We start from the raw sequence: 27,095 nt of genomic DNA, 5'->3' as shown, positions 1-27,095 counted from the left end.
GCTGGGGGGTAAAAAAAAATAAACCTATTTTGTTTAAACCTATGAGGCCTGACTTTTGGTAAATCATAGGATTTAAATGCATTTCCTTTCTTGGGGCATCTTAAAGCACTTTGCAGTTGCTGTAATCTAGCAGTCCCATTACAGGTAGTCCTCGGTGTAACGACCGCAACGGAGCCCAAACTTTCCATTGCTCAGGACAGTTAAGGGAGTTTGGACCCATTTTACGAGCTTTTTTTTTTTTTTTTTGCCACCGTGAAGGGAATCCCCGCAGTTAAGAGTAACATGGGTTGTTAAGCGAATCCGGATTCCCCATTGACGTCGCTTGTCAAGAAAGAGAATCACGTGACTCTGGGACACAGCAAGCGTCATAAGTACATGCCAGTTGCCAATTTTGATCATGTGACCACAGAGATTCGGCAATGGTTAAGTGTGAAAAAATGGTCATAAGTCACTTTTTCAGTGTAACTTCAACCGGTCATTAAATGAAGGACTCTTCAAAATCTCTCTCTCTCTCTCTCTCTCTCTCATCTATCTCTATCTATCTATCTTATCTATTTTATCTATTATTTCTATCATCTACTATATCTAATCTATTTTATCTATCATTTCTATAATCTATATCTAATCTATTTTATCTAATCATTTCTATCATCTACTGTATATCTATTTTATCTAATCTATCTAATCTATTTTATCAATCTTATCTATATCATTTCTATCATCTATCTATATCTAATCTAATCTATTTTATCTTATCTATATTTCTATCATCTATATCTTATCTATCTAATTATTTTATCTATCTTATCTATCATTTCTATTATCTATCTTATCTATCTTATCTATTATCTAATTTTATCTATATCTTATCTAATCTATTTTATCAATCTATCTTATCTATCATTTCTATCTACATCTATCTAATCTATTTTGTCAATCTATTTTATCATTTCTATCATCTACTATCTATCTAATCTATTATTTCTATCATCTACTATATCTATCTAATTTATCTAATCTATTTTATCATTTCTATAATCTATATCTAATCTTTTATCTATCTTATCTATCATTTCTATCATCTATATATCTATTTAATCTATCTAATCTATTTTATCTATCTTATCTATATCATTTCTATCTATATCTAATCTTTTATATATCTTATCTATCATTTCTATCATCTATATTTTATCTATTTAATCTATCAATCTATCTTATCTATCATTTCTATCTATCTATGTAATCTATCTTATCTATCTATCTGTGGTCCTCGAACTTGGCTGCTTTAAGACTTGTGGACTTCAACTCCCAGAGTTCTCCAGCAAGCTATGCTGTCTGGAGAACTCTGGGAGTTGAAGTCCACAAGTCTTAAAGCGGCCAAGTTTGAAGACCTCTGCTATACATATATCTTGGCAACTTTGATAAGCCCACCAAGCGTGGCTTAGCATCCCACTGGCAACCGGTGCAGGGCAAAGCATCCCTCCAAACCACCATTCAGCGCCAACCCTAACCAGGCTTAAAAGCTTGGCCACTCTTTTAAAAAAAAACAAACCTTCCATTCTCCCTCTCTCTCTCCCCCCCCCCTCCGCCCGCACCACAAGCCTAAATCTATGGTCGCAAAGTGGGCTAGAAGGGCGCCGCGGGGAAAGCGCGCCTGCGCGGCAGGCAAGGACTTTTTTTTTCCCCTCCCTCCCGGAAACCGTGTCGCCCCCACCGGAAGCTCATGGCGGCGGCGGCGGCTACGCGTTGCCCGCCGCGCGTGCGCATTGGGCGGCTCGCCTCCGTTCGAGAGCGAAGCGCTGAGGGGAGAGAAGAAGAGGAGGAGGAGGAGGAGAAGAAAGGCGAGCAGTTGAAGCGGCGGCGGCGGCGGCGGCGGCGGACGCGGAAGCGGCCGGGGAGCCAAAAGCGACTCTCTTCCGAGGCCTCTCTCGGCGGCCTTCCGAACTTGTGTGCCGGAGGGGGGGAGCCGTTGTCTGAGGTGCCCGCCAGCGGGGCTCCCCTCATGGCCGACGGCGGGAAAGGCGGATACAGCGGTGAGGGGGCGAGCGTGGTGGGTTGAGGGGCCTGAGGGGACGAGTGGGGGGGGCTTCCCGGCCTACCTCGCAGGGTCGTTGTGCGAGGGGAGGGGCAAGGCGGATACAACGTGGAGCTGAGGGGGGCGGGGTGGGGGAGGCCTTCCTAGAGAGTCCTCGGCCGTGGCGGCCTACCTCGCAGGGTCGTTGTGGGTGGGAAAGGAAGGGGAGGCACCTGAGGGAAGAGGGGGAGGGGTCGTTACCTGGGAAACCAAGGAGGGTTCTGATGAGGGAGGGGCTTGAACTCCCCTCCCCCCCCCACACACACACCCCCAAGAAGAAGCCCCACGTGAGTCTTTCTCCTTTCAGCCTACCTGGCGGGGTTGTTGTGATGGAGGGAAGGGGGGAAAAAAAGGGGGAGTTTTGGGGCTTCCTAAGGGGAAAAAAAAGAAAATGGGGGTGTAAATCTAATGCTTGAGAAGGTTCTGCCTTTGAATTCTTAACAGTGGGGTGTGGAAGGCCAGGCGGCCCTCGGTTTACAACCAATTCGTTTAGTGACCGTTCGAAGCTGCCGCAGCACTGACCAAAAGGAGGGGGGCGGACTTAGGACCAGTTTCCCCCCACACACACACACACTTAATGACCTTTCCGGCATCCCCCTCTCTCCCCCCCCGCACCGCCCTGGTCACATGATCGAAATTCAGACGCTCGGCAGCTGGCTCGTATTTATGACGGTCGCAGTGTCGTCGTCCCTCCCCCCCCCCGGGGTGTGTGTGTGTGTGTCTGTGTCACGCGATCCCGTTTCGCGACCTCCTGACAAGCCAAATCGATCGAGAAGTCGGATTCGCTAACTTATCAAGGGCGGTGATTGACTTAACAACTGTGATGAGAAAGGTCGTAAAACGGGGCGAAGCTCACTTAAATGTTTCGCTTAACCTAACCTAAATGTTGGGCTCGGCTGTGGTCGTAAGACGTTGGCCCGCCTATAGATTTTCGGGCACCAAAAGCATGCTGTGTATATGTGTGTAATCCTTCACTTAACAAAAGCTGCAAAAGTCATCAGTCATGGTCATCAGTCACTTTTTTCAGTGTAACTTCCAACAGTCACTAAACGAGTTGCTGTAAGTCAAGGACTACCTGTAGTTGTAGCTCAGGGTTGAACTGGTGGGGTCCTTGGTGCTGTCTGGGGTGGGGGAGAATTGATAGAAGGGAGCGAGGCTTACAGGGAGCAGGAGTATTGTGGGGTCCTTGGTGCTCTCTGAGCCTTCTTGTTTTCTTGAAGAAGTTTCATGACCCAACTAGGTAACATCATCAGTGCTAGAAGTGAATGGGGATTGTGGAGAAGAGGAGGAGGAAGATTGTGCAGTCTTTCTGAGCTTGATGGTTTTCTTGCAGACGTTTCATGACCCACCTAGGTAACATCATCAGTTTATCTTCAGCAGTGATGGTGTTACCTAGTTGGGTCATGAAACGTCTCCAAGGAAACCACCAAGCCCAGTTATTCCTATCTATTTTGGAGCCTTAACTGACCCAATCATCATTTCTCTAAACCAATCTTCCTCAACCTTAGCAACATGCAGCCTGGGGAACACTGGGAGTCTGAAGCCCACCGAAATTAAAGTTTCCAAAGACTGAAGAACGATGCTTTGAATCCCTTGCCTGCAGCCCTCTATACCAGAGGTGGGCAACGATGGCCCTTGTATGACTTGTGGACTTCAATTCCCAGAATTCCTGAGCTAACATGGCTGGCTCAGGAATTCTGGGAGTTGAAGTCATAAAAGGGCCATCGTTGCCCACCCCTGCTCTATACAATTGAACCGCCTCAAGGCACCCTGTTGACGCTTTGATCCGTTCTCCTTTTTTTCAGAACATGACGACCGCGTGGCCACCAGCAACAGGCACTATGCGCGGAGGAGAAAGGGCCGTGTCCCCTTCCGAGGAAAAATGTACAGCGAGACGGGCTCTCACCAGCGCAGTTGGAACAGTTCTGGGTCCGGTCCTCGTGGCTGGCCCGACGACGACGATGACGACGTTCTCATGAGCGATGCTCACGAAGTGCTCCGAACACGCTAGTGAGAAATAGATTCTGTGGGAATAGCCGGGGAATACTGTCTGCTTGTGAGAGAAATCCTTGTTTGAAAGCTTTGGTGATCCTTCTGATCCCTGTTTTGGTTTAATGTGTTAGCCCAGGGGTGGGCAGCTATGGCCCTTTTATGACTTGTGGATTTCAACTCCCAGAATTCCTGAGCCAGCCGTGTTAGCTCAGGAATTCTGGGAATTGAAGTCCACAAGTCATAAAAGGGCCATAGTTGCCCACCTCTGTGTTAGCCTATATGTGGATCCACCTGTAAGAAGCAACACGAAAAGTAGGCACTGGGGGAAAAAAAAAGTCAGCCTTTCCTGCCTAACCAGGTTTACGGTAGTTCATTGCTGAGAAATTCTGGGGTTTGCTCCTGGGGAAATTGAGGTCATCTGATTCATTTGTCATCCTAGTAATTAAACAAAGAGCCATGAAGTTCAAAGACAGCAGCTGGAAAACCAGTAATTGGAACCTGCTCATCACTTAGCAATTAAATGGTGCTAGTTTTCTAGGTGGCTTGGTTAATTAAAGTATAATTGTAACTTTAAAAAAATTTAAAAAATGCATTGATAGTCCTTGATTTACGATTCGTTTAGCAGCTATATGAAGTCACAACAGCACTGGGGGGAAAAAAAAATCACCTCCTCGTGGTCACATGATCAAAACGTCAGGCACTTGCCAACCGGCATGTATTTACAACACCTGTCCCCAGGGTCATGTCATCCCAGATTACTTCTGACGGTGCAGTCAATGGGGGGAAGCCAGATTTGCTTAACGACCCTGTGATTCCCTTAACAATTGCATTAAACCACCGTGGCAGAAAGACGGTTAAAATCATTCGCTGACTGATTTAACAACAGCCCTGTTTTAGCAACGGAAATTCCGGTCCCTATTGCGGTCGTAAATCGAGGACTACCTGCAGGGCAGTGTAACCTTCATCCAAATGATGGTCCATGCTGTCTGTGGCATTCCCACAATCCTGAATTTCATACTGGCTGTTCTCAGCAAACGAATTTAATTACGTCTCTCTGGTCCGTAGTTAAAAAAAGCCCTTTGTTTATCTCTTAGCACTCCTTACGGGTCACGTCCGCACCGACCAGACCGAGGGAGTCCGAGCCTTATGAATGCCACCGTGAGACGAAATCTGAATATTGGGGACCGTGCTCCTCCTCCTCCTCCTCCTCAGAAAGGGACAGGAAGCAGGAAGACCTGGTTCAGGATTACGGTGAGCTACCCAGCAGGAATTCGGGGACTGGGGCGTTCAGAAGGACGAGGACATCTTTTGTGCCTCCAGTTTTCACTGAGCCATTTCGGGCTTTTTCAGGAAGGGCTAGTTCCTTCCTTCCTTGGCCCTCTTCTTGTCTCTTGGGTCTTAATTGTCCCCACAGACTTTTCGTACTATGAATTGTAATCAACTGTTAGAGACCCAGTTTGTCCTGGCTGGCAGATAAGGCACAAGGCAGGGGTGAAATCCAGCAGGTTCTGGAGAACCGGTAGCGGAAATTTTGAGTAGTTCGGAGAACCGGCAAATACCACCTCTGGCTGGCCCCCAAGTGGGGAGGGAATGGAGATTTTGCAGTATCCTTCCCCTGCCATGCCCACCAAGCCACACCCACAGAACCGATAGTAAAAAAAATTGGATTTCACCACTGGTGCAAGGCTAACAACTAGGAGACGATGAGTTCTAGTCCCATCTTAGATATGAAAGCTGGCTGGAAGACTTTGAGCCGATCACCAGGAGACAGTGAATTCTAGACTCACCTTAGATGTGAAAACCGACTGGGAGACTTTGGGCCAATCACCAAAGAGACTGGGATTTCTAGACTTGCCTTAGGCATGAAAACCCACTGGGTGACTTTGGTCCGATCTCCAGGAGATAGAGAATTCTAGTCCCGCCTTAGATAGGAAAGCCGGCTGGGTGACCTTGGACCAATCCCTCCTCCCCCCAGCCCAACCCACCTCACGAGGTGGTTGTTATGGGGAAAATAGAGGGAGCCTTAGTCATAAGGTACGTTTGCTGTTTTGAGTTATTTATAAAAGTAATAAAAGAGATAACAATCCAAGAAACGGGGAAAAAATTCTGGAAAACTTGAGATTTCAAATACGGGTAGAAACGCTTCAAATGAGAAACTGGAACAGAGGGGCCACAGAAAGAAAACATCCTGGTGATTTTGTTTTTATAAGCAAGTGTGTGTTCAGAGAGAGGGACACGGTGGCTCAGTGGCTAAGACGCTGAGCTTGTCGATCGAAAGGTCGGCAGTTCAGCGGTTCGAATCCCTAGTGCTGCCGCGTAACGGGGGTGAGCTCCCGTGACTTATCCCAGCTTCTGCCAACCTAGCAGTTCGAAAGCAGGTTAAAAAAAAATGCAAGTAGAAAAATAGGGACCCCCTTTGGTGGGAAGGGAGCAGCGTTTTCCGTGCGCCTTTGGCGTTGAGTCATGCCGGCCACATGACCACGGAGACGTCTTCGGACAGCGCTGGCTCTTCGGCTTTGAAACGGAGATGAGCACCGCCCCCTAGAGTCGGGAACGACTAGCACGTACATGCGAGGGGAACCTTTACTTTTAGGTGTTCAGTCAAGATTAGAAAGGAAAGTTTTTTTTAAAAAAAGCTTTGATGACAGCTGTAGGAAGGCAGCTTATTTCCCGCCATCTGCCAGGCTGCAGGGCATTCATCCGGGGCCCTTTTGGCATTCAGAGGCTTGGACAGCTGTTGCCTTAAAGGGCTGTTAGGTAGAGCAGACGAGAAAGAGAGAATTGTGGGTTGTGCCTCAGAAATCCTGATTTTTGACTGGCTCCTGTGTTCTCCTTCGTCAGATTCCTTACGGAAGAAAATACGAAAAGAACTGGCTGATGAATGCCATACACGAAACCTGCAGCGTCCCCTTCCACCCCGTGGAGGTAAGAGAGCCCTCCAGCTCCCTCGAAACTACAGGGAGTCCTCGACTTAACAACCCACAACTGAGCCCAACATTTCCATGGTTAAGTGAGACGTTAAGTGGGTTTTGCCCCCAAGTTACGACCTTTCTTGCCACTGTTGAGTGGATCACTGCAGTTGTTAAATTAATCACACCATTGTTAAGTGAATCTGGAGAGTGGTGCGGTGGCCTAGAGGTGGAGCTCTCGCCTCACAATCAGGAGGCTGTGAGTTCGATCCTAGGTAGAGGCAGATATTTCTCTCTCTGGGTACGATGAGAATATATATAAATAATAATAATAATAATAATAATAATAATAATAATAATAATAATAATATCTGCTGAACAAAACTCCGCTCTGGCAACAGGAAGGGCATCTGGCCAGTAAAACACTCTGCTAGCTCCATTCAGTTGCCCAGGCTCCACCCCCCCCCAAGGGATTATGGGGTGGTTAAACGATGATGATTGTTAAGTGAATCTGGCTTCCCCATTCATCAGAAGGTCGCCGATTATCAAGAACGTTAGCTTTATTTTAATTGTAAAATTAATTGGAAAGAAGCTGTTTGATCCCAAGATGACGTTTCCCTCCCATTGTAGTTCCACTGCGTGAATAATCGGGTTGTATTCTACGTAGAAGACACTTCTGTGGCCAACGCCCTTAAGCAGACCTCTCGTAAAATTTTGTCTCCGGATGGATACAAGGTTTGTTCATCCTTGCCTGGGAGGTGCTGGTGGGGGCGGGGGTGAGTGGGGGAGGGCAGGTCCTGGCTCCAGAACAACCCCCATTGAAAAACCGGCCTGTGCTTCGTTTCACTTCCCACAAGCCATTTCCCTAATTCAGGTTCTGCTTCCTTTCAGGTGGCGATACTTATAAACACGTGCAATCCGCCCATGACTGTCCAGCATGAACTGAAACCAGAAGATATTGAGCATCTGAAGGTAAAACGTTCGGCAAACGTCTTCCTACTAGCTTGCCGTACAAGTATTCCTCCGCTAGGGAAAAGAAAGAGATGGATGGATGGATGGATGGGAGGGAGGGAGGGATGGTTTGGAATGGCTTGCCTTCAGAAGTTGAGGTTTTTAAGAAGGGATTGGATGTCCTTTTGTCTGGAATGGGATAGGGTCTCCTGCTTGAGCAGGGAGTTGGACTAGAAGATCTCTGAGGTCCCTACCAGCTCTGTTATTCTCATATTCTTTTTTCCTTCCTTCCTTCCTTCCTTCCTTCCTTCCTTCCTTCCTTCCTTCCTTCCTTCCTTCCTTCCTTCCTTCCTTTCTCACTGGAGTTTTTAAAGAAGAGATTGGATGTCCTTTTGTCTGAAGTGATGTAGGGTTTCCTGCTTGAGCAGGGAGTTGGACTAGAAGATCTCTGAGGTCCCTACCAGCTCTGTTATTCTCATATTCTTTTTTCCTTCCTTCCTTCCTTCCTTCCTTCCTTCCTTCCTTCCTTCCTTCCTTCCTTCCTTCCTTCCTTCCTTCCTTTCTCACTGGAGTTTTTAAAGAAGAGATTGGATATCCTTTTGTCTGAAGTGATGTAGGGTTTCCTGCCTGAACAGGGGGTTGGACTAGAAGACCTCCAAGGTCCCTTCCAGCTCTGTTATTATGGTAGATAGAAGGGAGGGAGAAGCGGCTGGTTGCTGAAACAGCAGAGAGGAAACAGGCTTAAAGACCGAATCAGCTTAAGGGAGCAGCCTGGAGGCCGAATAAGCTTCCCGTTATTGTTTGGATCACTTCTGACCTATTTGGCCCTCGAGAGTTCAGATCAGTTCTGCTTTCTTAAATCTTTGGGGAATGCCAACCTCCAGCGGCGATCGCGGCCTCCTCTCAAATCATCCTCTCCTTCTGCTTTCAGCAATGTATGAGCAAAAGGTACGATAGCGCCAATCAAGCTTTGGATATGAAAAATATCCACACAGATCCCGGTGAGTCATTCCCCCCTCCCTTTTCTTCCACCGATGGCACAGTTTGGCCTTCATTTAAAATCAGCACACACACACACACACACACACACACACACACACACACACACGTAAACTTAACTCGCGGGGGGTTTTTTTGTTTCACAAAGTCCATTCTCAAGGCTATAGGCATCCTTTGCTCCGGAAGTGAAATCAATCCCGTCTTGTTCTCTTCCCTCCCTCCCTCCCTCCCCAGATCTGATAGCCCAGAATTGCGACATTGTGTTGAACCGCCGAAACTGCATGTTAGCTGTGCTGCAGATCATCGACGACAACATCCCCGAGGTCAGCCATTTTCCCGTCCTCCGTCCTAATCCTCGGTTTGGGTGGGGTGGGGTGGTGGGGGCAGGCACGAAAAAGAGTGGGTTTTGCCGCGTTTCCACCTGGGGGGGGTTTCAAATGGACGTGGGCCGCTTTGGAGAACTCTAGCGGGTCAGATGGGCCTCCCTTTGGGGAACAATGGCCGCAGGCTGGTCGCCGATCCTTAAAAAAATCAACATTTCTGGCTTTTCGTTCTGTTATGCCTCCGATGCAAGGATCTTTTCTTCCTAATTGTCACGAAGGAGTCTATTTTTGAGGCATCCCATCTTTATTTATTTATGTAATATCCTGCCTATATAAAGGAGGTTTTTATAGGGCTCCTTCGGCTGTTTCCCCCATGATAACAACAACCCTGTAAGGCGGGGGTGGACCATGAGAGCAAGCCTGGCTTAAAGTCATCCAGCCAGCTTTCCTGCCTAAGATGGAACTAGAACAGTGATGGCTAACCTTTTTGCCATCGCGTGCCAGGAGAGGGGGTGGGGGTGGGGGAGGGTCACGCGCACACGTGCCCACCTGCATGGAGGAGATTTCCAGGCGTCTATTCTTTTCTTTCGCCGTGTATAAGTATGCGTTCAAACTAGACTGTGATGTTTCTCTGTGTCATGTATGTGTGTGTATGCGAGTATATGCATAATGCCTTTGGCATGAAAGCCGGCTGGGTGTTTTTGGGCCAATCACCAGGAGACTGAGAGTTCTAGTCCCGCCTTTGCCATGAAGGCCGGCTGGGTGTTTTGGGGCCAATCACCAGGAGGGTGGGAGTTCTAGTCCCGCCTTTGGCATGAAAGCCGGCTGGGTGTTTTTGGGCCAATCACCAGGAGACTGAGAGTTCTAGTCCCGCCTTTGCCATGAAGGCCGGCTGGGTGTTTTTGGGCCAATCACCAGGAGACTGAGAGTTCTAGTCCCACCTTTGGCATGAAAACCAGCTGGGTGTTTTTGGGCCAATCACCAGGAGACTGAGAGTTCTAGTCCCGCCTTTGCCATGAAGGCCGGCTGGGTGTTTTGGGGCCAATCACCAGGAGGCTGGGAGTTCTAGTCCCGCCTTTGGCATGAAAGCCGGCTGGGTGTTTTTGGGCCAATCACCAGGAGACTGAGAGTTCTAGTCCCGCCTTTGCCATGAAGGCCGGCTGGGTGTTTTGGGGCCAATCACCAAGAGACTGAGAGTTCTAGTCCCACCTTTGGCATGAAAGCCAGCTGGGTGTTTTTGGGCCAATCACCAGGAGACTGAGAGTTCTAGTCCCACCTTTGGCATGAAAGCTGGCTGGGTGTTTTTGGGCCAATCACCAGGAGACTGAGAGTTCTAGTCCCACCTTTGGCATGAAGGCTGGCTGGGTGTTTTGGGGCCAATCACCAGGAGGCTGGGAGTTCTAGTCCCGCCTTTGGCATGAAAGCCGGCTGGGTGTTTTTGGGCCAATCACCAGGAGACTGAGAGTTCTAGTCCCGCCTTTGCCATGAAGGCCGGCTGGGTGTTTTGGGGCCAATCACCAGGAGGCTGGGAGTTCTAGTCCCACCTTTGGCATGAAAGCCAGCTGGGTGTTTTTGGGCCAATCACCAGGAGACTGAGAGTTCTAGTCCCACCTTTGGCATGAAAGCTGGCTGGGTGTTTTTGGGCCAATCACCAAGAGACTGAGAGTTCTAGTCCCGCCTTTGGCATGAAAGCCAGCTGGGTGACTTTGTGCAACGAAAATTTCATTTTAATGTATGCTGATAAGTGTACATTTAAAGCCACAATAAAGTTTCTATTCTCTGCAGCTCCTCTCCCTCAACCTGAGTGACAACAAGCTCTATCGCCTCGACGACATGTCCGCGCTAGTTCAAAAAGCTCCCAACCTGAAGATCCTCAACTTGTCTTGTAACCAGGTAAGCCCAGCCCCCACCCACCCCCACCCACCCCCCGCCACTCAAAGCTGGACCTGTACTTAGCCAGCTCCTCCCCTGCCTAACTCTGCCTCCTCCCTGCTTACCTCTTCCCCAGCTGAAGACCGAACACGAGCTGGACAAGCTGAAAGGCTTAAAGCTGGACGAACTCTGGCTGGACGGCAATCCCCTGTGCGACGGCTTTCGGGACCGCTCCCTTTATATCAGGTGAGCCGCAGCCTTTAAGTCCCACCTCGGCTCCCGGAGGAGAATCGCCCTTCCTGTGGCCCTCTCTCCCCGGACTTCTGATGGGGTGACAGCCCCCCAGTTTTGCCTTCTCTCCTGCCTGGTTGAGGACTGGATCCTCCCAGGAGGCCGTCTTCCCAGCTGGCGTCGGATCTCCCAGAGGGGCCCTTGTGCCTTCTCTGAATTTGCTTTGCGATGTGTTCTGACCATGGTTTTATTGCAGTTAAGATTGGAGCATCTGCCCGGCGGGGTTTCCTTCTCACCCACCTCAGCCTTACAAAGTGATTTAAAGTTTGCTCTTTTTTTTTTTTTTTTTTTTTTTTTTTTGAGCAAGTGCACATATACCCATCCTTCCCTCCTCTTCCTCCTCCCCTTGTTAATACATTTCTGTTCCCCTCCGGGCATCTTTTGCCTGTCTTTAACATTCCCACCCGCCCCTCAATCTTCTCTCCTTCGGAGGCCCCAAGACTTCTGAGCGCGCAGCCTTCGTCATCCTCTCCTGCTTTCCCTCTGTGGCTCGCCCACCTCCCTTGGCCCGAGCCTGCCATTCTGGGTCTTCCCTTCTCTGTTTGGAGGGCCAGGATTTTTTTGCACCTCCTTGGCTTTAACGTTGGCACGAGAGCTGCTGCCAAACGGCGAGGATTCCCTGGTGACCGGAAGGAAAAAAAAAAAAAACAACCCACAACGTGGCCCCTGCAAGACGGCTGGTTAGCCAATGACGGGTAAGATTCCTCAGTGGAAGGAACAACCTAAGACAGGCACAGTCAGAGGGGAGCCGGAACGAGCCTTCCCGGCAGCAGAAGGCGATGGGAGGAAAAGCCCAGGGACCTCATTCGCGCACGCACGTGCTTTCTCCTGGCACGGCTGCCACCGCCGCCGCCACCACAAACAGCTCAAGGAGGGAGATGTTCTCGCTTTTAAAGCAGCCGAGCGGTCGGCGTTTCTCCCGAACTGAAATGGTCACGGAGCTTGTGGCGAGCAAATCGGCCAAACACCTCTCCGCACACACACACACACCCCACTCCCTGCAGAAGGAGGCTTCAGACATGATGGCTGGCCAGGTGGGCATCTCGCCGGGACTTCGGCGGTGGGAAAGGAACGCCCAAAGGGCTTTTGAGGATGGAGGAGGCTGTGCGCCAGAGCGAGCGGGCTTCTGAATCACACACACACATAAACACACACCTTTTTTTTTCCCCCTGGGATTCCCTTGCTTCTCAACTCGCCCCCCCCACCCCTGTCCTCCGCAACCATTCATTCGATTTAGACCTTGATACAGGAACATTTTTTAAAAACGTTTTTAAAAGATGGTGGTCAGGAAGTTGCTTCTGGCATCTCCAGGACCGATGGCTTACCTTGGCCATTCCCCTCCTTCCCTCCCTCCCCTCTCCTCACCCCCCTCACCCCCCAAGGAGCGTTTCTCCTATAAAGGAGCCCACCAGGTGAGTACACCCTCAGGTAAGTGCTTAGACCCTTCCAGTTCACGCAGCCTGCTTTTTAAAATGAACACCTCTGTCTGCATGCGGAAAACTAGCACAGGGAGAGAAAATGCCCCCATTTTACAGGGTGTTCGACTGAGGCGTGCGTTTGGGGGGTGGGGGCAGAGCCGTGGCATGCTGTCTCCTAGCATCAAGCCAACGGCCACCCCCTGTTCCACGCAGTGGTAAATAACAAGCTGGACCCATTTCTCTTAAAAGCCAGAAGGGTCCAGCGAATGAAAACGGATGGTGACTTTTTCTCCTTAAAGAGAGGTCAAGCATCAGATATCCATTACTGAACTGGCCAGCGACGGAGCTTCTAACGGATTCCAGAAGTGATTGAGCTTCGTTTAAGAGGCGCTGTGTCTTCACGGTCTTTTACTGTGCTCCTTTTAGCGCCTGACTTAAGAGACTGGGCCTGAGTTCAGACGCTAGACGCCCCCTTCATTTGACGGCTCTTGTTTTAAAGCCGCTGTAAATCCCCCCCCCCAAAAAAAATCTAAAAAACAGCAGTCAAGTCTTATTTCGCAGCTCCTCGTTTAAAGATTCCGGTGAGCCACGTCCTCGTTTCTTCGCCCTGAGAGCTATCGCTCCAAGGCTCAAACCTGTCGAACGAAACTCTTTTGCAAAATGCTGACCGGCGCAAGATGCCCCGTGTCAAGAGGACTAGCTGCTTCGTAATTGAAACACCGGATTGGCAGCTGGAGAAGTTTTTAAACTTCCATCCACCGGAGCCGTTTATGACTCCCTTCTTTCTTGGCCCATCAGCACCATGCTGGGGGAATTAAAAACCCTGCTGAATGCGTGGGCGCCGTTCCTAAAATGGACGAAACGGGCTCCCGAGGGCAGGCGATAGGGCCCACTGAGACAGGCGGTCAGAGGGAGGGGTCGGCTGTGCCAACAGGACCTGCTGCGTACTCATTCTTGTTCTGTTTCCGACAGCGCCATCCGAGAACGGTTCCCCAAGCTGCTGCGGCTGGTGAGTCCTGCTCTGACCTAGGCTCCCTTAAAAATCAGGAAGCTGAGTCTTGGTCCCGGCAAAAACACCTTTTTATTTACACGACTGTGAATTCCTTTCATTCACCGTCAGCAAGGCCTGTCCAAACAGTCTTTCAGAGGAAGACTTATCAACACAGACCTTATCTCGCTTGGAAAGCTGCCATTGTCAATAGTTTCCAAACACAGTACAAGGCCAAACTTGGCACAGAGTCTCTCAGAGTCACGGAACGAACGAATTGTTTCCTGCAAAAGCCCACTCCCCGTTTGCTCCTCTTTTGTTTCCTATGAGAGGGGCCAATCACCTCCGAGGGGTGGCTTTACTCCCAAGTCGGCCCTGCTTTCTGAGTTGTTCTTGTCTTCTGCAAGCTCTGCGCACATTGGGAACAGGCTCCAGCTGTTCCTCTGCCTCACTGCTGTCTAGCTCCCTCTCTGCCTCCGACGCAGAGCCCTCATCCGAGCTTTTCCCAGCCCCCAGGACTGGCACATGTTGCTCCCCAACCTCCTCACTGTCGTGGCCCGCCGGCGGCCAGCAAAGCTGGCAGCAGAGTCAAACATGTCCTGCTATATATGTGTGTGTATGTGTGTGTGTGTCAGGCACATTTGACAAGGTCTCCTCTTTTCCCTCTGCAGGATGGTCATGAGCTGCCCCCGCCGATCTCGTTTGACGTTGAAACGCCGACTACTCTGCCTCCGTGCAAGGTAGACCAAACCTTGGGGAAGGGGCAGATGGAAATGGGTGTTGTGTGGGGAGGGACGACACACGACCTGTTACGGACCACATGGGGGTATCCCGAATTCAGCCGTCCTCCCTTGTCCACTTGGAAACCCGCTTCCTTCAAACCAGCCTCCTGGTCTCTCTCTCTCTCTCTCTCCGCAGGGCAGTTATTTTGCCTCCGAAGGTTTGAAAATGCTGATCGTTCGCTTTTTACAACAGTGAGTATCACTTTATTAATAATTAATAATTCAGAGCAGTTGACCCCTAGTACACGTGAGAGGAGCACAGGGTGAAGGGTGCGCAGCAGTGGTGAAATTCAAATTCTTTTACTACTGGTTCTTTGGGCGTAGCTTGGTGGGCATGGCAGGGGAAGGATACTGCAGAATCTCCATTCCCTCCCCACTCCAGGAGAAGGATATTGCAAAATCTCCATTCCCACCCCACTCCAGGAGAAAGATACTGCAAAATTCCCATTCCCTCCCCACTCTGGGTAAGGATACTGCAAAATCCCCATTCCCTCTCCACTCTGAGGGAAGGATGCTGCAAAATCTCCATTCTCACCCCACTCCGGGAAAAGGATACTGCAAAATCCCACTCTGGGGGAAGGATATTGCAAAATCCCCATTCCCACCCCACTCCAGGGGAAGGATACTGCAAAATTCCCATTCCCTCCCCACTCTGGGGAAGGATATTACAAAATCCCCATTCCCACCCCACTCCGGGAGAAGGATACTGCAAAATCTCACTCCGGGGAAGGATACTACAAAATCCCCATTCCCTCCCCACTCCAGGGAAAGGATACTGCAAAATCCCCATTCCCTCCCCACTCCTGGGGGAAGGATACTGCAAAATCCCATTCCCTCCCCACTCCAGGGGAAGGATATTACAAAATCCCCATTCCCAGCCCACTCCAGGGAAGGATACTGCAAAATCCCCATTTCCTCCCCACTCCAGGGGAAGGATACTTATTGCAAAATCCCCATTCCCACCCCACTGGGGCCAGCCAGAGGTGGTATTTGCCGGTTCTCTGAACTACTCAAAATTTCCACTACCGGTTCTCCAGAACCTGCTGGATTTCACCCCTGATGCGCAGACATTTTGGAAGGATAGACCAGTAATCTTGACCTTTGTGTAGTTCAGGGGTGTCAAACACACGGCCCGTGGGCAAGATCCACACATCTGTGCCCACCCCTATAATTCTACGTGACCCACGCATGCATACACGAACCCCCACTCTAGAAGTCTGGGGAGGGCGGAAACTGCCTACCCGCCCACCAACCCAGAAGCCCTCCAGAGGTCAGAAACGGCCCATTTGCTGAGTTCCGTTTGCTAACCGGAAGGCCCATTTTTCTCTCTCACCTGACTCCAGAGCCTCTCTAGGAGTCTGGGGAGGGCAAAAACTGCCTCCCCCCCACCCCCAAGGCCCTCCAGAGGCCAGAAATGGCCCGTTTGCCAACTTCCGGTGGGGCCCAGGACGCCCGAAAATCAGCCGGAGCTGAGCTCGCACGCCCACTGATATGGCTACGCGTGCTACCTGTGGCATGCATGCCATAGGTTCGCCATCGAGGGTATAGGGTCTGCTGGTAGAGCAGGGGGCTGGACTAGAAGACCTCCAAGGTCCCTTCCCGCTCTCCCGTGTTCTATGAAAGCAGTAGTGCATCCTGCTGCTTGTGGTGGTATACAGTTGTCCGTTCCCTTCCAGATACTACGCCATCTACGATTCTGGAGACCGACAAGGCCTGCTGGATGCCTATCACGAGGGGGCGTGCTGTTCGCTGAGCATCCCGTTCTCCGGGAATCACCCTTACAGGTCGGTTTTCCGGGGGTTCCACCGCTTGGCTTTGGGGGTGGGGGGGTTCGGCATGTTCCACCTTAACATGCGCCGGGGTGTAAAGAGAGCTATTTAAAACTCAGTGGCTGCCTTCACCCCGCACTCGTTGGACCAGGGCAACGAGTTAAGCTGGATATCTTTGCATCCACTTCCTTTTCTTCCTGTGACTCGGGGTACAAACCCATTCAAGTGAAAATTCAGGATTCCAGTAGAATACCTACTGGAATATGCTATGGCGGAAGAGCAGGTGAAAGAAATCACGCTAGCTTGGGCTTAAAACTTCGGTTATAGTATTGATTTAGATAAAGGGCAGGAGTTATGCGAGAGGAATAGAAAATTAACTCTAGCCACTGCATTCAAAGAAAACCTCTACAAGGTGTTTTACAAGTGGTGTGCTGTTCAGATAGTGAATTAGTTACCTTAAGAATTAAGAGCGGTCTCCTGAAGAGATTGCATTGTGGGAGATGTAGAGAGAGAGATTGCATGATGGGAAATGTAGTCCATGACATGTGACCACTTCTGTGTGTCTGATTGGCCACTGAGGCGCTCTGCCTGGGGTGTAGAACAAAGCCCGGCCATTACAAATTGCCCCGGAGGAGAGAAGCATGCTTTCTGAACAGAGGGACAGATCTACTGTCATTTTACACTAAGAAATGGGACAGATTATGAAATATACGGATGAATCCCACCTTGACTCACCCATGATTGTAAGTCTATATTTGGAGGATACCCGAAATAAACTTGATCTGTATGAAAACCTGTTTGCTAGAGTTTTAACTAGCCAAAGCCAGATGCTTTGGGAACAGAACAGGTGGCCTCTCCCACCCGCGAGATTAGCTAAAATGAACAAAAACCTCTCACCGATGTGCTGGAAATGTATTGGTATCGAATATTGGTCACTTCCACAGACGGAAGAGATTGATGTAGCTGAATTTTTATAAGATTGCACAAAGGTATATATATTGAATATTGAATTGTAGCTGTTGTAAGGAAAAATGTGATGGAAATGTTGGAACCAGAGAAGTCGCACTTTGCCCAATGTTTTTAACTGTATATTTAATTTAATTTTTAAATAATAAAAAAAAAAAGGAAAGGAAATTTAGGATGCTCAACACCCGTAATTAAGAAGGGAACCCACTCAGAAAACTGACCTTCAGCCTTTCATCCTTCTGAGGTCGATAAAATGAGGAGCCAGAATTGTTGGGGGGGGGGCAGGAGGCTGACGCTTGAGTTTGAAAAGCGAGGGTTTCGGTCAGCTCAGGGGGACCCGATCCCAAAGACGGACTCTTCTGGTCAACGTAGATAACGTCAATGCCTAGAGCAGCGATGGCTAAGCTTTTTGTTGTCGTGTGCCGAAAGCGCGCACATGTGTGCATGACAGCACCCACAATGCGATGCAGCCCCGTCTCGCGCATGTGCACGCGACACCCCCACCCCCACCCCCGTTTTGGGCCTAGTAGGCCTCCCTGCTGTTACAGGTGTTATGTCAGCCTTGCATGCAGCTTTATTCCTCTTTAGCATTCACCTCCATTGTTTTGTGATGCATTTCCTGCCTCTCTAGGATTTACCTCTATTTGCTCCTGTGAGGCGCTTCCTGTTCCTGTTGTATATTTATTTTATTTATTCATTTGATTTGATTTTTATACCGCCCTTCTCCAGCAGGACTCAGGGCAGTGAACAGACAAGGTAAAAACATAGCATACAAAATTTAAAACAATTTTAAAAGATATTAAATAGTTTCGGCCCACAGGTATATACCCTGTTCCCCCCAAAATAAGATATTATCCCCTGATAATAAGCCCAATCGAGCTTTTGAGCGCATGGCAATAAGGCCAAGCGCTTATTTCAGGGTTCAAATAAATATAAGACAGGGTCTTATTTTCGGGGAAAGACAGTATCTGTCTATCTATCTATCTTATATAGCCCATCTCATCAAAAACAATCTTCCTTCCCTCCCCACTTCCCTCCCTCCCTCTTCTATCTATCTATCTATCTATCTATCTATCTATCTATCTATCTATCTATCTATCTATCTATCTATCTTATATAGCCCATCTCATCAAAAACAACCTTCCATCCTTCCTCATTTCATTCCTTCCTTTCCTTTCCTTCCCTCCACTCATATCTATCTATCTATCTATCTATCTATCTATCTATCTATCTATCCCCCATCCTGAAAATCAGCTGGCCGGCGGGAGGCGCGCGTATGCACGGTGGAGCTGAGCTGGGTGACGGCTCGCGTGACCGCAGAGAGGGCCCTGTGTGCCAGAGGTTCGCCATCACGGGCCTAGAATTTTAATGAGATTTATAGCAAGATAGGCCTCTTGTTACTCAAGTGAAGGACTAGGAAGAGTTCTCTACCTCTCCCCCCACCCACCCTTCCCTACAACTGCCCCAGTTTTCATTATTTAATAATGTGCACTGAAGTCTTTTTATTTATTTACTTATTTGTTTATTTTTCCCTGCAGGAACTGTTTGTCTGAATATTTCAAAAACAGCCGGAATGTCAAGCGACTGAAGGATCCTTGTAAGCAAATTATGACAAAAGGAGGTTTGGGCGTTACAGGGTTACCTTTTAGGCCTAGCATGAAAGAGCATTGGGTGCAAAGCGAAAACCTTGCGAATCCTTTAAAAAAACGCAGAAAGTTTCCATACTTTGTTCCCTGCTTAAATTCCTTAATCAGCTAGCTAGAGCCAGTTGGGTCTAATAGAGAAGGCACTTGCTAGGAACCAGGAGATGGGGAGTTCTAGTCTCACCTTAGGCATGAAAGCTGGCTGGGTGACTTTGGGCAAATCACCAGGAGCCTGGGAATTCTAGTCCCCTCATAGGCATGAAAACCGGCTGGGTAACTTTGGGCCAATCACCAGGAGACGGTGAGTTATAGTCCTGTCTTAGGCAGGAAAGACAACTGAGTGACTTTGGTCCAGTCCAGTGGTGAAATGCAGCTGGTTCTATCCGGCTCGGGCGAACCAGTAGCACCGGAGGCTCTGTCCACCTGCCTGGACGTCATCACGTCCCATTTTTGACGCTCTGCGTATGCGCAGAGGTGTTGCGTGCTTGCGCGCGTTCCTATTTGCAAACCAGTAGCAAAGGTAAGTGGATTTCACCCCTAGGCCAGTCCCTCCCTCTCAGTGCAACCCACCTCACAGGGTGGTTCTGGGGAAAAGAGGAGGAGGAATGAAGTATGTTTACCACTTTGAGTTATTTATAAAATTAGAACACAACACAAACGAATTGGAAGGGACTTTGGAGGTCTTCTATTCCAACCCCCTGCTTAGGCAGGAAATCCTAGACCACTTCAGACAAACAGGTTATCCAAATCTTCTTTAAAACTTCCAGTGTTGGCGGGGAAAAAATTAAAAACCCTCTTTATTCAGTCCAACTGTCCTTCTGTCTAGCCCAGCCTGCCTTTTAAGGCTCACAGATTGAGATCCTTCCCAGCTCCTGATCCTGGATCCCTTTATTTGGGGAAACGAGGATCAGGTCCCAAGTTTTCCTGCATAGAAGTTGTACACCCAATAGCAGGCTGGCCTGGCCTGGCCTAACTTTCCTCTTTTAAATTTTTAATTTGTGATTTTATAAATTGGGTGTTTTAATCCGTGTTTTGGCCAAAATATTTAATAATTTTAAGGGATTTTTAGTATTTGTATTATCTGTATTTTATCTTGGCTGTTCACTGCCCTAAGTCCCTCGGGAGTAGGGCGGTATAGAAATTTGATTAATAAATAATAATAATAAATAATAAATAAATAATAAATACCCCCGAGTTCGAGTCCCTCTTTCTACCTTCTGGTTCCTAGTTCCCAAATTCTTTCCCTTTGAAGTCTTTTTTAATATCCAGTCTTCTTTCAATCGCTTTCCCACCGTCCTTGTTGGCCCCCTTCTTTGTTTCTGTTCCTCGTTCCTTTGAGGCAGGAAGCCTCTCGCTTCCCTTCTGGGTTTCAGTTTTTGTGTAGAAAGCCCCGATTTGCCTCCTTGACTTTTTCTCTTCCTCCCCTTCAGCCCTGCGCTTCCGACTCCTCAAACACACTAAGCTGAACGTCGTGGCTTTCCTCAGCGAATTACCCAAGACTCAGCACGACGTGAATTCCTTTGTGGTGGACGTCTGCGCGCAAACGGTGAGTAAGGAGAAAAGGCTGGCCAGGTCTGACTGATGGGCTGTGGCTCCATGACGGTCGTTAAGTCGAGGCTTAGCTGTATTTTGAGATCAGCCAAGGGGAGGCCTCTGGTTCTGATCCAGCTCCCCAAACATGACAAACCCTCCGCCGTGAACTCAAAGATTCCTTTATTAGGACCGCCGGCAGCCCCAGCAAAAGGTTTCTCTCTCAACGCAGGCTTACAAGTCCGTCCATCCGGGAGATAAATAGTTGTCTGCCACATCTATTCATCTCCGCCCCCTGCCTTTTATCCCCAGAGCTAGGGTGGGGCTTCGCTAGGAGCGGTGGCTCTTCCTTCCCATATGATATTTATTTATTTGTTTGTTTGTTTATTTTATTTCATTTTATTTTATTTCATCTTATTCAATTTGTATACCGCCCTTCTCCTAGTGGACTCAGGGCGGTGCACAGCCAGAACTAAATAATAATAATAATAATAATAATAATTTTATTTCTATACCGCCCTTCTCCCGAAGGACTCAGGGCGGTGTACAGCCAATTTAAAAACACAGGACACAACAATAATTAAAATTAAAATAATTAAATAGATTTGGCCGATTTAAAACCCCAAAAATTTAAAATACCCCAATTTAAAATTATTATGTTGATAGCCCTGCCTGGCAGAACAACACATACCAATACAAAATTTAAAATTATTAAAAAGAATTACATACTTTGGCCCAAATTTAAAACAATTCGAATTAAAACCCATTGACAGATTAAAAGCTAAAAAGCTAAAAAACTAAAAAACTATAAAAAAGGGGGGGGGGTTTCCACGCCAGCCCTGCTGGATGGAAAAGAAAAGTTTTCAGGGCACGGCGAAAGACCCGGAGATCCGATATCCTTCTTATCTCTGATAAAAAGTCCCTGGCATTGCCTCGCATTTCCAACACATCGGTGAACGATTTTTGCTCATTTTGGATAGTCTTGTGGGTGAGAGATGCCACCTATAGAACACTGTGTATAGATTTTCTTTGTACGTGGTAGCTAAAGTAAGTTTTCTTTTTTCTTTTTTTTTTAAATAAATTTTATTTCTTTAAAAAAGTACAAACAGACGATTTGTCGACAAACACGGTGAGAACATTACACCGTACATAACTTTCAATCTAAATTAACAGATAAAAAATAAAAGTCTAATCTAGCATTGTCCTCTTTTTTTATTCTATTATTTATTTTATTTATTTTTTATTTATTTTATTTTGATTTATACGCCGCCCTTCTCCGGAGACTCAGGGCGGCTTACAATGCGTTAAGCAATAGCCTTCATACTTTTTGTATATTTTATACAAAGTCAGCTTATTGCCCCCACAAACCGGGTTCCTCATTTTACCTACCTTAGAAAGGATGGAAGGCTGAGTCAACCTTGAGCCTGGTGAGAATTGAACTCGCAGTAATTGCAGGCAGCTGGAAGCTAAATACTACCTTTAACAGTAGCATTAGACTGCTGTGCCACTCAGGCTCCTCCTATTATCTAACCAGAGATACCATAAGTCCCAGCATTGGAAATATGCAGAGTCTTTTTGATCTCTTAAAATTTTAGTTAGACTATCAGCTTCTGCACATTCCATGATTTTCCCTATAATCGTATCTTTACCCTTCCAGTTTTGGGGGAGGCATATTCTAGCCGCAGTTGTGATATAAACCATCAGATACCATTTGTTAGTGCTCATTTTATCTGGCCTGATGTTTAATAAGTAAAATTCACGTTTCAGTTGTAGTTTGTAACCAGTAATGTCTTAACAACCACCTCTTACTAAAGTAAGTTTTCTGCTGCTTTCCCATAATTCCTGCCAATTGTCTAAATCGATGCTATAACCAGAGTTTTTACTCCCCGAGTTCACGTGGTTTCTTTCGCTTGTTCTTCAAACATAACTTGTTCCAGTAAATATTGGTTATAATTACGCTCTGTGTCGTCTTGAGGTTGTACCTGGTTGTGGCTTTGTAAGTTTTTGTGAGTGGTGTGTCGGCGGCCTGCCAGTCCCCTCTGTTTTTAATGCTCGCTCCTTTCTCGTTTCAGAATTCGCTGTTATGTTTTAGCCTGAGCGGAATCTTTAAGGAAGGTGAGTTACATGGCCGAAAGGCCCCCGTCCTACAACGCAAGGGGGAGTGGTCGGATCTCAGCATACAGGGCCCCCTTCCTGACCCCTCCTCTCTGTTTCTTTCTCCCTCTCCAGTCGACAGCCGGTCACGGGAGCTGGTGCGAGCCTTCACCCGGGTCTTCATTGCCGTACCTGTGGGCCACAGCGGGTAAGGGAAGCGGTAGTTTCAAAAGGTCGGTAATCAGGGGCCACTCTGGACGTCAGAGTGCTGCCTGGCCGGGATTGGAGGAGACCCCGGTTCGAATCCAAAGGCCTTTTAGAGCCTTTGAGTCAGTCGCTGTCTTATCTCTCTCATCACCATTCCCCCCCTTGAAAGAATCTTGTTGCCTCCTGAAGTCAAAACATCTCCAAAAGATATTTGGGTTTATAAGCCCAGCACCCTCCAGTGTAGCACTGATGACATTACCTAGTTGGGTGATGAAATGTCTGCAAGAAAACCACCACCAAGCTCAGTGAACACCAAGGACCCAACCATCCTCCTCCTCCTCCTCCTCCTCCTCCTCCTCCTCCTCCTCCTCCTCCTCCTCCCACCAACCCCACTCCCTTCTAGCACTGATGACGTTACCTAGTTGGGTCACGAAATGTCTACAAGAAAACCCACCACCAAGCTCAGCAGAGCATCATTTCAACCCTAAAGGTATCCTCCTTTTATTGAAACCTCCAGCGTTATCGTCTTCAGTGGTTGCCTGGTTTTTGTTTTTTTTCTTTCCTTACTCTCTTTTTTTATTCTTTTTCTTTTTTTTTTCCTCTTCCCACCCAAAAATTTTAGAGAGTCATTGCGAGAGATAACAGGGAATCCGACATTCAACTGTAGTTTTTTTGGAAAGCCACTCTGTGAGCGTAGGGTTAGCACCCGGCACGATGGGGTGAGTCAGTATTGGTTGTAGCTTTTATTTAAGATTTTGGAGACTCTCAGCGCTCCCCCATCCCCCGGGTCTGTATGGGCGCACTCGCACACTCTCGGCTCAGCCTGCCTCCCAGGACGCTCTTTTGGGGGTCACGGGAAACAAAGGAGGATAGAAATGATTCAGACTCGACTCCCCCTCCTCTCTCAACTGCTAGAGTACAGATAGCCCTCAACGTATGGCCGTCATTGAGCCCAGCATTCCCGTCGCTACGCGAGACGTCTTTTAAACGAGCCTTGTCCAGTTTCGCGACTTTTTCCTTGCCACAATTGCTAAGGGAAGCAGTTTATAACGTGCATCATTTATAAAGTGAATCGGGCTTCCCCCCCGCTTGACTCGGCTTGCCCTGAAGGTCGCGAAATCACCGCGGTTCAGCGAGTCGCCTCGTTACAAAGTGAATCGGGCCACGCCCTGTGGACAGGCGGTCCTCGACTTAACGACCACAACGGAGCCCAACATTTCCTGTTGCTAAAGCGAGACATTGGTTAAGATGAGCTTGATCCCATTTTACCACCTCTCTTGCCACGGTTGTTAAGAGAATCACCGCCGTTGTTAAGTCCGTAGCCCGGTTGTTAAGTGAAACCATTGACTTTGCTAGACAGAAGGTCACAAAAGGGGATTGGGTGACCCCAGGTTACGACCGTCGTAAATACGACCCAGTTGCCAAGCGCCTGAATTTTGATTAACGGTCGTAAATGTGAAAGCCGGTCCGAAGTCCCGTGGTAACTTCGGACAGTCACTAAATGAACTGTTATAAGTTGAGGACTCCCTGCACAGGGGGATGGGGGAAGCATCCGCCTGCAGCTCTTCCTTTCCTTTCCCCCAGGTTGAGCATCGTGAACGACCAGCTCTTCATCCGCAAAGCCAACAACACGGAAATCCGCAAAGCCTTCGTCATGCCGGCCCCCACCCCGTCCTCCAGCCCCGTGCCCACCCCTTCCACCGAGCCCATGCCCTCTTCGAGCCCCGGGCCCACCCTGACGGCCGAGCAGCAGGAAATGTTGCAGAATTTCTCCCTGCAGTCGGGCATGAACCTGGAGTGGTCTCAGAAGTGAGTGCCGGCGGGGGAGAGCGAGGGCAGGAAGGGGTAGGGGGTAGAGGCAAAGATGGCGTCTGACTGACGTCAGGGGTCTCTCCCGTGGCTTAAGGATCTTCTCTCTCTCTCTCTATCTATCTATCTCTATCTCTATCTATCTATCTATCTATCTATCTATCTTTCAATCCCTCCTCTGAATCTCTTTTAATCTCTCTATTCTCTTTCAATCGGCATATAATCGGCGGCATATAAATTGAATTAACTAAATTAAATTAAATCTCCCGTCTCTCTCTCTCAATCTTTCTTTCAATCTCTCTCCTCTCTCTCCTCTCTCTATTCTCAATCTCTTCTCTCTTTCAATCTATCAATCTTTCAATCTCTCTCTCTCCTCTCTCAATCCCTCTCTCCTCTCTCAATCTCTTTCTCTCAATCTCTTTCAATCTCTCTCCTCTCTATCTTTCAATCCCTCCTCAATCTCTTTCAATCTCTCTATTTTCTTTTTCAATCTCTCTCTTCCTCCCTCTTTCAATCCCTCTCCTTCCCTCCCTCTCTCAATCGCTTTCTCCTCTCTCAATCTCTCTCAAACTTTCAATCCCTTCTTTTTCAATCTGTCTATTCTTTCTCAATCTCTCTCCTCTCTTTCCCTCAATCTTTCTTTCAATCCCTCTCTCCCTCCCTCCCTCCCTCTCTCTCAATCCCTCTCTCAATCTCTTTCTTTCAATCCTTCAATCCTTCCTCTCTCAATCTCTCTCCTCTCTCTCTCTTTCTCTCTCTCTCTCTCCCTCCCCAGGTGCCTCATGGACAACGATTGGAACTACGCAAAAGCAGCTCATGCCTACACCCAGCTGAAGGTGAGTGTCGTGTCTCTGCCTTAGGAAACACAACCTGATTCCTCTTTGTGCCCAGGGCGAGCAAGTGGTGCCTCTCCCTTGGGATTCTGGACATTATACAGGTTAGCCCTCCACTTAACAACAGTTCCCTTGGTGGCCGAAAGTCACAACGGGCGCTGAAAAAAGGCGACTTAACGGCCATTTTTCACACTTAACAACCATTGAGGCATCTCTCCCCCCCGATGGTCACGTGATCAAATTTAAATTACGTTGTCAGCGTTGCAACGCTGCCATAGAGAGAGCGGAGGACAGCGAAAGATAAACTCTGAAACTTTTGCCTGCAAAATCCCTTTGAAGCTTGGTTGTCGTGGAGATCAAGGGGTGGGGGCACATTCCTGAGAAATGACGGGGAAAAGAAGTCTGAAGAATGATTTGGAAGACAGCCAATGAGAAGCAGAGTCTTGGGGGTTGGAAAGGGAGGGATTGGGAGGCAAAAGGTCAGTCTTGTCCGCGCGGAGTCATGATCCGGTGGCTGAGCTCAATTAAAGATTTCCTTAAAGATTGGCAGTTTGGAGATTCATTTAATCTTGAGACAGTACCGCAGTCTGACACACGTGCAACGGTTGTTAAGTGTGAAAAACCGATCCTAAGTCCGTGAACTTTGCATGGGGAATGAAAGAACTGTTGTAAGTCGAGGACTTGCCTGTACCATAGTCCAGGACATCCCACAAAAGACACCTCAAAAGACGTTTGCCGATATCCCAGACATTAAGAAAGCCTCGATTTCTCACTTTTTTCCTCCCTCTTTTTTTTTTTTTCTGCTTCTCCCAGGCTCAGCAGAAGATCCCCGAAGTGGCGTTTATCCACTGAGCGTCCAAACGACCAAAGTCGATCCAGAGCAGCGTTTTTATTGTTCGGATAACCTGTTTGGGGTTTTTTTTTTTTTTTCTTTTTTTGTAAATAAAAAGTTTATCCGTTGTAAATTAAAAGAGACTCCTGCCCTGCTCCCAATCGTGTGGGGGGGGGGTGTGAAACGCCGTGCCTCTTAAAACATTTTTGCCGTTCGGGGTGGAGGTAGAAAAAAAAAAACGTGAGTTATGCCGTAGTAGAAGACGACGCAGCTCCCGTTCCCAGCGCCGTCGGCAGTTGGAAGAGACGCCGAGAGAAGCCGGCGGCCGAGAAGACTAAATTCAGAAGCCAGAGAGGAAAGAGAAAGGGAAAAAAAAAAAAGAAAGAAACTCCCACCTTTCCTTTCCTTCAATCCCTTTCCGTTCGGAAACATCAAATTTTTTAAGGAATTATTTTTGGCCAATCCGTAAACCTTTTCCCCCCCCCCCATTAAAGCATCCTTGTCTCGAAAGTCACGTTTCGTATGCGCTGAGATGGGTCAGCAGTGCTGCCAGCACTCTTTAAACTTTCAAACTGGGTTAAAGCTTCCCAAACCCTGTTATTTTGTTTTTCCCCCCGAGCATTAAGTTTCTTCGTTCCTAGGCGCACGCTCTCAAATCGTAGCGTCTGTTGTTTTTCTTTTAAAGGAGAAGGCGGCTTGCGGGGACCGTTCTATCCCAACAAGCTCTACCTTCTGCGTTTTCCTACCAGTCCTTGGAAACACTCTGCCTAGTAAAGTTGTTATTAAAATCTTGGATTTTTGTGTGTCGCA

General features: G+C 48.2%; 1 protein-coding gene across 3 annotated transcripts; it reads left to right on the top strand.

Moving 5' to 3' along the window:
- The first annotated feature begins 1,711 nt into the window (after window positions 1–1,711).
- NXF1 (nuclear RNA export factor 1) lies at window positions 1,712–27,078 on the top strand. Of its 3 annotated transcripts, none has more exons than XM_034425336.3 (22): window positions 1,712–2,036; window positions 3,883–4,087; window positions 5,164–5,320; window positions 6,911–6,994; window positions 7,609–7,713; window positions 7,870–7,950; window positions 8,861–8,930; window positions 9,163–9,251; window positions 11,037–11,144; window positions 11,260–11,369; window positions 13,805–13,841; window positions 14,492–14,560; window positions 14,739–14,794; window positions 16,279–16,386; window positions 18,070–18,093; window positions 18,876–18,934; window positions 20,411–20,526; window positions 22,583–22,625; window positions 22,740–22,812; window positions 24,396–24,620; window positions 25,396–25,456; window positions 26,267–27,078. In XM_034425336.3, the coding sequence occupies exons 1-22, from the start codon at window positions 1,727–1,729 to the stop codon at window positions 26,303–26,305; spliced, it is 2,229 nt and encodes a 742-aa protein (XP_034281227.3). In that variant the 5' UTR covers window positions 1,712–1,726; the 3' UTR covers window positions 26,306–27,078. The 3 variants fall into 3 exon arrangements, with proteins under 3 accessions (XP_034281227.3, XP_034281226.3, XP_034281228.3); XM_034425335.3 differs by having other exon boundaries at window positions 18,067–18,093; XM_034425337.3 differs by lacking the exon at window positions 18,070–18,093.
- The last annotated feature ends 17 nt before the right edge of the window (window positions 27,079–27,095 follow it).

Source organism: Pantherophis guttatus, chromosome 18 (assembly GCF_059756535.1).
Source record: "Pantherophis guttatus breed Tessera chromosome 18, ASM5975653v1, whole genome shotgun sequence".
NCBI lineage: Eukaryota > Metazoa > Chordata > Lepidosauria > Squamata > Colubridae > Pantherophis > Pantherophis guttatus.
The sequence above is the reverse complement of the archived record's forward strand: the minus strand, read 5'-3'. Positions and strand labels throughout refer to the sequence as shown.